The 10,414-nt window shown below is 36.6% G+C and overlaps 1 protein-coding gene across 1 annotated transcript in view; it reads right to left on the bottom strand.

Annotated features, from left to right (window-relative positions):
* Positions 1-5,117: 5,117 nt before the first annotated feature.
* Positions 5,118-10,414, bottom strand: part of TAB3 (TGF-beta activated kinase 1 (MAP3K7) binding protein 3) — a 47,676-nt gene continuing 42,379 nt past the window's right edge. The window contains exon 7 of the mRNA XM_062600077.1: positions 5,118-9,749. Within this exon, the coding sequence (XP_062456061.1) occupies positions 9,601-9,749 (149 nt within the window). The 3' untranslated portion in view covers positions 5,118-9,600. The remainder of the gene's footprint in view (positions 9,750-10,414) is intronic.

The raw sequence follows: 10,414 nt of genomic DNA, 5'->3' as shown, positions 1-10,414 counted from the left end.
ACTATGTTGTGTTTTACAAGGTGGGGCATACAAAAGGATGTTAGAGCAGAGTGAGGATGAATTCTGTCGTTCAATATGCTGTATATCATGCCGAAGATGTGACAGCAGGTAGCCTCTTTGTAATGGACAGCTGCAGAAAACAATTCTCTGGCAATTAACTTAGAATTAATCACAAGGCAGAGATCTACTACCTTCTGCCAGTTATGAGTCTTCAGCTGCACATGCCAAAAGCATTCTGCTTAAGCCATATGTGCCTAGCTTCCCAGTGTAAGGATTCATGAAACACCAGAAATAAGTCGTCTGCATATCCTCAAATACTGGACTGTATGAACACATTTCCCAGGATTTTTCTATGGCTCAGGTATTCTGGTTTTGTTAAACCAATAGGTTTTGTGAAGAGTTCACCATGTCCTGCTGTCAGGACTGCACGATGCAAGCCAGGTGGCTCTTATCCAGAAATTCCTTTTAATTACTAGTTGAGGAGAGTGGCAGTGTGTAAAGCTAGAAAATGCACCTGTAGAGCAATACTGGCACCTTATAAATTAAATCTGCAAAGTAATTCAGAAATCAATGTAAAAAGCTCCAGGTTGAAAGCAAGCCTGCTTAGACACGCATCCACACTGTATCACTACTGAGTACACCTTCTCCGCAGAAAACAGAACTATATGAAAGGTATAGAAAGGCCAGTTTTTACTCCTTCATTCTCCCTCCTTGCTGTCTTACTTTTAGTACATTCATTGTGTCACCATTCTCTGCACTGCTTCCAGTTTATTTTTTTCTCTTTTCTGGTTAACAGATTACTAGAACTACACAAGCATCCTAAATGATAACTCATCATCACTTTATCACAATGACAGGCTCTGCATCTCCTGGAAACTCCTCCTATGACTGAAACATACCCTAGATCATCCTCTTTTCATGGCAGTATCATATTTTAAGATGAATGGGCTTCCAGCCAGCTAGATCAATAACCATCCTAAATCCTTCTCCTTAACCATCTCCCGTTTAATGAATAATGAGTATTTCAGCTTTTCAGTACAGAACTTAGAAATAGAAAAACACTAGGTAATACAAAAACGTACATCTTCATGGTTACCTACATGGATATCCTGCTCCACTGCATTGACAGAAAGCCATCATCAACAGACCCCTTTTGAGGCAAGGTCAAGCACAGAAATGCTTTAAGCCAAGAATATGCTGCTGATCATTTCTTGAGGAATTTCACCAGCAGCTTTCTCCTGACTTGATCCTTCTACTTAATACCCTTGGTGCCCTCACTTCTGCAGCTGTTTCCCTGTACAGTCAGTCATGCCATACAACCCTAAATGCTTCTTCTGCTAAGCACATAAGCAAAATCCTACAGTAGCAGGTTTCTAAAGAGAAAGTGCTGATGCATTGGGCTCAGGGTTAAAAGAAATATGCTGAAGGAAGGACAAAATACAGGCGTATTCTAGGACAGATCTAGAATTTCCCAGTGTAGGCATCCAGAATCTGACCATCTGACCATGCAACCCTCTTGCATACAGCATTGTCCCATGTGACAGGACAAGAGGCAATGGGCAGAAATTGAAGCACAGGAAGTTCCGCCTGAACGCGAGGGGGAATTTCTTCACCGTGAGAGCAACAGAGCACTGGACCAGGTTGCCCAGAGAGGTGGTGGAGTCTCCTTCTCTGGAGATCTTCAAGGCCCGCCTGGATCCAACCCTGTCTAACATGCTCTAGGTGACCCTGCTGAGCAGGGAGGTTGGACTAGATGATCTCCAGAGGTCCCTTCCAACCTTACTGATTTTATGATTCTATGATCTTTCAAAATCTCTACTGCCAATGTAGTCACCTGTTTGATAGCACAATCATCCTATTGGGAAGTTGCATCAGAGAAACAACAAAACAAAAAACGTAACAAAACTACACCTAAAAGCCAGTGTTCTCTTTTCTCTAACCCTCATCTCAGCTGGATCATATCCCCCGTAATGGTGGAGACAGTACCAGCACCGGAGGTCAATTCCATCGGATTCCCAGGAGGGAAGAGTGCATTTCGAGAATGTACCAGGACACAACACGACCGTCTGCTGAGGGTAGTGATCGGTGGGACAACAGGAATTCTCAGCATTGTTACTGCTCCAGACAGATCAAAAAGTCAAAGAGAAGGAACACTAACTATTGTTTCACAATTCTAAATATTAAAAATACTTAGATTGAATAGTTAATGGATCTCTCATTAGAAGTATTCCTTCCTTCCTTATATAAAAAACAAAACACTCTACCAACAAAACCAAAAACTACCATAAAGAATCTCAAACGATAGGCTTTTGCATCTCAGTCCCACTGGGGAAAGAAGGGGGCAGAGGACTTCTGTCTTTTGCTCCAAATTTGTTCCAAACCAGCAAGAAAAACATTGGTACAGCTAACCCATTCTCCCTTTTCCGAAAGCCTTGAGGGGGCAGGAGGTGTGGAGAGCAGGGGGGACATGAGACACAACACAGCACAGCAAATCTATGTGCACTGGGACAGAAATTCCATCAGCCATTATTCCTGAGGGAGTAACTTCTCAAAATAACATTTCAGCAATGAAGACCACTTTTCACGATAATTCTATGGGCACACAGTTGTTTGGCACTCATATATACACAGAGTTAGTAGATTAAAATTCTCCAGAAGTTTATAGTTAATGTCTTCAGATCGTTTCACTTCAAAGAGTCCGCTTCTTTTACAGAAGAGTTGCTGGAAAGAAAATGATGTTTACAAGGTGACTGTTTGCATCAAGAAGCGTACAGGCTTGGAAGCTGGAAATTTGGTAAGATTTTCCTGTCCAGTAGGAAAGATCAGTCAATGAACCATCAAATACTTGGGGAAAGTAGTACATCTTGGAGTAGAAATGGAAGCCAATGAACTACGAAAACGTGATGGCACATTTCTGGAAACATGCTATTACTCTTATTAAGTTTAATATTGTTGCAGTTGAAAATAAGATCCTTCTATTACTCCCCTAAAAAAAAATGATTGATGGTTCTGTTTTAATACAACAATGAAAGTATGTGGATTACAAGATCATGATGTTTTACACGCACATCTCCTCACTTTATTTGATTAACCATGGAATAAGTGAGGCCAACATACCTTTTAAAAATACTCATCTGGTCATGATTTTGGTTTAGCAAAGAGAAGCCCTAGCTGTGGCCGACAAAAACAACGTCTTTAGACTCATTGCCTGCTCCCAACTGCTTTCTCAAGGTCAGAGGCAGGGCAAGTGCTCAGTCCCAGCACTTATCATTCTTTCCCGAAAGGCCAGTGATCTTTCCTGTCATGGCAGTAAATACATGCCAGGTGGCTAAAGTGACAGCACTCCATTAAGTGATAGTCATTTGGTGAGCGTATATCTAAGTCATGTCAGGTAACCAGATGTTGCTGCCTTATCCCATGATGTGAGGGGCTGCAACCCATGACGCTTCGATGCTTCATTGTCACATTCAGGTGCGTGTCCTAGCACATGACATAACGAGATATAATTTTAAATGCTTCCAAAGGTGCCATAAACCTTGGTTCAACTGAGAAGTCAGCCACCAGCAGTTTCAGGCACACTGCTACTTCTGGTCTTTGTAACTAATGTCAACAATTGGTAACCAACGGTTATGCAAAATATTGATAAGCAATTTAAGTTTGGAATACGTATGTCTTTCAGACTTTCCATAACCTCGCTTAGCTAGCAAAATATTTTCTTCTAAAATACTCCATCTCCTCCAAAAAAAAAAACTTTTTCTTAAAACACTTCCAAAAAATGAAGCTTCCCATCAGTCTGGTAAAACCTCTTGCATGTTTTCTTCACAGAGATTTTTGTTTAAAGCAGCGACTTTTTTTAAAAAAAAAAAAAAAAAAAAAAAAAGAAAGAAAGCCTAACCAGGAAGTATTTGTTAACTACAGCAAGGTCATCATGGCTTGGGAATAAAGATGATAAAATCAACCTAGCAAAATCTGCAGAACTGAACTTGTGAAATCAGCAAATTGACTAACTGGAAAGAAAATTAGAGGAAGCACATCCTCAGAATTAGACTGTTTTCTAGAAAGACAGAATATTTTGTAAAATAAAGTACTGTGTTACTCCTATGGGAGGCTTTTGCTGATCTGACCCAGTTTTTTGCTGTCAAAACTAGAAAAGGGCACGATCACAAACCCTCAACATTGCCCCTTCCCTAAGAACTTTATATGGTCTCTACAAAACTTCAGCTAACCTATTTAATAGGTAAGGATTTTCAAGTTAAGCTATCAGAGGAAGTTAGTTATCTAAATATACTTCTTCCTAAATGTGTATTTATAACCAGAGTGCAATTAAAGAAACTACAATACTTACCCAACTCTATACATCTTGAAAGTCTAGAAGAACTGACACTTAATTCCTGGAATACTTACCGTATCAAGGCAAATCCCCCCAAGTCTTGTCAAAACTAAGCAATTCTTATGAAAAGTCATGTATTTTTCTGCAGTTATTCCAGATCCTCGTCCTCAGATCTTCATAGAGGGAAGAAAAAAAAAAAAAAAAAAAAAAAAAAAAAAAAAAAAAAAAAGGTTAATGGGAAAAAATTGTCTGCATACCAATTTATTCATTTTGAATTCTCTATCCTTTCCCCAAACAGTGCCTTTTTGTTAGGGTTTATAGTAGAGGGTGTACTTTTGAAATCCAAATACTCCGTACTACCTAGGATGAGTGGGGAAGTCTGCAAGCGAGAATAAAAAGGCAATCGTCTACTGTAGCATATAAAGCTATTCATTTAGTAACAGCTTTCTATTCAAATATAGGAAAAAAAAAAAAATGATGAACTCTGCTTCATACACTATATGTTCCATTTCTTCAACAGATGCCTCACAGAGTATTTGTGATCTAAGTGGAACTTCTACTCGTCCATGCTGTCCACACTGAGAAAAACATTTAGACCTCAGTCCAATAGTCTTTAATTGGCTAATGAGAATCATGTTGACTAGTACAAAGGAAACCTCCCCCCAAAAACACCCGAAACAAGTTTGCTCTAATTACAGCTTCAAGTGGAAGCCTAGGAACAATCCAATTATCAAAGAACAAAGGCTATTAAAAAATCTTTACTACATACACGAACAAATGCAGGATGTGATGTTTGCTTATTTTATTAATTTATTTTTGCAGGAATCTGCAACTCGGAGTATGCACTTTCTGGAGTACCATGCATGCATAGCCTCTGAATGCCTTTGTACAATTTCATCTCTTAGTAATAAGTTCATTCACAGCATACACAAATCTAGAATGTAGACACCATATATACAGGATTAAACAAGATCGTGTCTTCTTGTTTTAATGAAAAAATTTAACAGGGTTTCACACAGCAGGAAATATGGATTAGATACACTGGTGCCACCATAAATAAATAAATTTCAAGAACATAGTTTTTAAAAATCTGTTTCAAAGGTACTGAAAATCCAAGATTATAATATTGCATTAACTCCATTGACTTCTCATTATTCAAAAACAAGAAAAAATATTGGCATTAATATTTATGGACATAAACAGCAAAAAAAAGCCCAACTGAAGAAATGTGATAAAATTCAGTCATGGCCAACTTCAAATAATGTTGACCTTTTGAAACAAAACAGATGCAGCAGCACATAAAGACAGTACTGACTAGGAGATACGTTATTTGTGCATGTCTTCTTTCTTAATGGGATGGAGAGTCACTGTAGTATAGAGCACATAAGTTCTGTGGTACTAAAGAAGCTGATGAATTAGTTTATGTCCAACTGTCCACTTCTTGTCAAGAAAATCATTTTCACATTCTAGGGTATACCACTGAATTTTAAAACAAAATATCATCCTGATGACAAGCTTTTTTTTTAATATATTTAATATTCTCACATTCTTTTTAAAAAACATTCTCTTTATTGTTTTCATTTTGGTTTGTCCCCATTTAAACTCTTGAAGTATCTTATTTCAGTTTCAAGAGGGGTTTACAATCAATATCAAATGTAAAAGTGTTGTAGGAATTGAAATGAGAGATGCATCACTGGGACAGATAAATAACTTCTTTTTTTTTTAAACGTGATTTAGTAGCATATCATAATCAGAAATTACTGAGACCAGCTCTTTTAAGAATTATTACACTTTTTCACCACACCTCCCATTTTTCAAGGGAAAACACACACACACCACAGACACACAGATACACAATTCAATCTGATCTAAGACTACATTTTACAAAGTACTTCCTTTTGCTTGACCTCCCACCCCTTTCCTTCTCACCCAAACAAGACTAATAATTACATCAAATTAAAAGCAGATCCAAAGTTCAGGATTTCTTTTGGTTTACTATACTTTGAATCATTTTCCACAGCCCACTCTAAATAAACTTCTAAAGAACTACAGTAGTATTCTATAATTAAAGGGAATTCACCTTAACAGCATAGTAAATATAAAATAAGCTTTATAAAATTAATTTCAATTAACAGTGAAATCATTTTGAATATCTGAATGTCCAAGTCAATTATGAACTCTACCAACTTAGTAACATGGTTGAGGAAAAACTCAGTCATTAAAGAAAAAAAGAAAATACAAGTAGTGCATTAACTCAACACAATGGCATCATCATCCCACCATTCATCCACACACACACACGTATGTTTTATACAATACAGTGCATTTTATATGCCAGCTGACATTAGGGTTTTATATGCATTCAATAAATATTACACAAACCAACCTTTTTAGTATAATCTAAAATTCAATCGGGGTGTGAAAGGGTCACCTGCTTTCAAAAGGAAAATGGATCATCCAATATTCAAAATACAATTTGCATTCTAACAAACTTAAAGATATTCAAGCACCACGTAAAGTTTTTACTATTAATGTCTGAACATGGGCATTTACGAGTAAAGGAATACAACAGAAGGGTGGGGGTTTTTTGTACAAGCAACAAATAAGAGTAATCAAAAAACTTAAGTAAAATTATTGGTATGAGGGAAATCATTTGCAACCTAATAGCACTCACTTAGTCTTCCAAAAAGTATCTTGCTCTCAGGCAGTCCTTTTTTGGTCTTCCTCTGACTGCTGAAAGCTATAACTAAGACTAACAGGTCTCCATAAGACCTGAAACCATGCATTTATGATTGTTACAGTTCACAGAATTGTTGGACTGCATGCAATTTTTTCCAAAGCAGCATCTGTCCTGTCTGAAAATGATGCAACTGTATGGACACGACTCACCTACTCTCATATCATGTCATTTTAGTTGCTATTATTTTGTAATTTCAGCAAAAACTAAAGCTGGTAAAAATTCAACAGAAATACAAATGAACAGAAAACTGAACTAATACAAAAGCAAAGGCATCACCATAGAAAAGCCATAAGGTTACTGGTATTGTATCAGGTATTTATGATACAGCTAATAACAGCAAAGGTATTGCTTATCCTAGATATGCTTCTGCTCATCTGTTTCCTAGTTATTTCATTTGTGTCAGACTGTCCTCTTACATGAGCAAAGTTTACCTTTTCCAACTTCATTTGGACAGTGTTTTTTTTCTCCCTTGCACACATGATGAGCTCCTCATATAATACTATAAATCACTAGGAAGGAAGAAAAACTAGTTCTGATGCCTTTGACTTTGTTTTGCTCCTCAGTGGTGCTCAGTCACTCCTGGAAATCAATTAGCTTACTTCAAGTTATGGTGAAAACTTACTTAGTGCAAGAACATTTTGAAAAATGCCAGATATAATATCAGTACCTTATTTAAGATCTCTCTCTCTCTTTTTTTTTTTTTCTTTTTTTTTTATGTTACTTTTATAAACCGCAGGAACAGAAGATACCAAACTGGCAATGCAGTCAAGATATATTTTCCCTCATCCACCCCTTACAAATGCTGCTTGATTTTAAATAAGGATGCAGACACATGATTGTTCTAACACAGCTTCATTTGTTATCACACATCAAGTGAATTGTGGTAATTGACCATATGGATGTGGCTGCCATGAGCTGAGAGCAATTTAAAATGTTTAAGTCTTGTCTGGTGAGGTTTAGCTAGCATATTTTGCCTCACAATTGCAAAGTCAATTGCCATAATCCAGTGGATGTGCTTGGCTGTGTGTCTGGACCTGGACAAAGTTATAGCATAAAAATTCAAATGCACTGTATCAGCTGCTGACCAGTACGCAAAAACATCCTACTCAGTCACACAGTTTTATAATATAATCATTCAGCTGCCCAAACCCAAGTTTGATTTCACAAATAATGAGTGCTTTATTACAGCAACCTGAAGCATTCAAACTGAGTATCACCTTTATAATACAGTATATCATATGCGTAAAAATACCAGTATGATTTTCAGTTGCAAGACTTTTGTGTTCTTCAATCTACAGCAAATATTTCCTGAATGCAACGTATAATTTTTCAAGATCTGCTATCTGCTATTTTATACAGGCCAGTTTATTCACAGTGTGCAAATAAACCTTTACTGAAGAGCTAATTGATTAATTATTTTTCAGCTAACTTCAGACTGGGGCACAAAGTACCTTCTGTGCTGTAAACATCAAGAACTCTTCACAAATTGGAAGCTGAAAAGGCCTAAAGAACAGAGTACAAACATTTCTCATACATAACCATGGCTGAGCTCAAGTCTTTCAAACTGAATTTGGAGTAGTAGTCTGCATTTGGCATATGTTCACTGTACTGCTACAGAGCACAGTCTTAGAAGATTTTTGTATATAAAAGCATACTTTTAGCTTTAAAACACAATGGCCTAATGAAAGCATGCAGCAGTATTTTCATCTGTAATACAGTAGAATTCATTCTTAGTTTATTACCAGTGTTGATACAGCCAGGTGAGCACTGTACAAGCAAAAGGGATTGTAAAAATCGCCTCTGGTTACACTCTAACACTCATACAGTATCTCATTTAGTCACTTTAGGTCACTATTTCAAACAGCAAATTTTTTTGTAGACATAAAAGTTACCCTGAAAAAAAGCAGCAATTATGAATACCCTTCTCCTTGTCTTCTAAACATTGCAAAAATTTATGGTTGCATTTACCTGTCTTCTTTTTTCAGTAGCTTACAATCTAGAAGCACAGGGAGCCTTTGTTTTCCAGCTAGCTGTGGCCAGGTAAAGTCAACTCTGGCTCTTCTTCTTCTTCTTTTTTTTTTTTTATTTATTTTATTTTTTTCTGGATAATGGTAATATTTCACACCATTACTAAGAGTTCTATAATTATAAAAAAAAAAAAAAAAAAAAAAATCCCAAACCACAATTTTTTAGAGCCACTAAGCAGTATCTATAACCACAGTACTAGATACCAGTAGTTATCTGCAATCTTGTATACATTCTTCCAGAAATTAATCCTTCTACATTTGCAGGCATCCTTTTCTGCTTTGCTCACTGCAATGGGATAAGAAAATATTTCACCCTTAATTTATTTGTTTTTAGTGTGGCACAAGCAGAAACATCTTAACACATTTCCCCCACCCCTTGCAATATGAAGATTGTTGACTGGCAAAGGCTGGGCAGAGAGACTGAAAGGTTCCCCGTATTTCCTTCTCTTACACCTGTTGACTTGAAAGCCTGTTTTCAATCCAATGCAGCCCCTTTGTTGTTTTCAGGTGTACCGTGGCATTTCACATTGCTCACAGCGATTTAGTGCTGGGTGATTTAGAAAGGTGCAGCTTTCACAATTCCATGGAGCCCCTTCAAAGTCTTCATCTCTTGGCTGTGTCCGTGGAGTCTGTTTGGAGTTGTTCTGATGCTCTAAAAGAAGTCAAAGAAAAACATTTTTCTTATTTTACAGAAAAAGATTATATGCAAGATTGACTGGACTGTCACCTCATTAAATATTCAACAATAAAATTAATCTGGAAACCTTTCTACATAGGTAACATTAATATAGTTTATAAAATCTAAATATTTAGAAATTCTTTAGGAGAAAACTTTGAAGTATTTCAGTTCTGTAGGAGTCACTTCACCATGCTAGATTAAAAACATCATAATTAAGCGCAGTCAATACTATTAGGTCATTAATACTGCTAAAGGCTTAATAAGTTTAAAATATAATGAAAAATTTGTCACGAGTACTTCAGTACCACTCTGCTAAGGAATGACTATTTCTAGGTTTAAGAACATCAGTCTTTTACCAAATCTTAAATTTCAAAAATCTCACTATCTGAAGTGAAAGGCTTTTTCTAAATTAGTTCCTACAGTTTGACATATGTCAGTTCTCCACATCTTTTTCTAGTATTTATCCAGGTAGAAGAGAATACAATAAAATGGTAGGCTTGTTTAAAAACAAGATGATTGTTTTTACTTCCTCAAAGTTTTAGGAGAGTGAAGGAGGGATGGATCAGTATTCTAAGTTTGTTTTCATTCATAAAATCAGTATGTACGTAATCATGTACTAACTATAAACCCATGGAAAG

This window comes from Rhea pennata, chromosome 1 (genome assembly GCF_028389875.1).
Source record: "Rhea pennata isolate bPtePen1 chromosome 1, bPtePen1.pri, whole genome shotgun sequence".
Classification (NCBI taxonomy): domain Eukaryota; kingdom Metazoa; phylum Chordata; class Aves; order Rheiformes; family Rheidae; genus Rhea; species Rhea pennata.
This window is presented reverse-complemented; position numbering and strand designations above follow the sequence as displayed.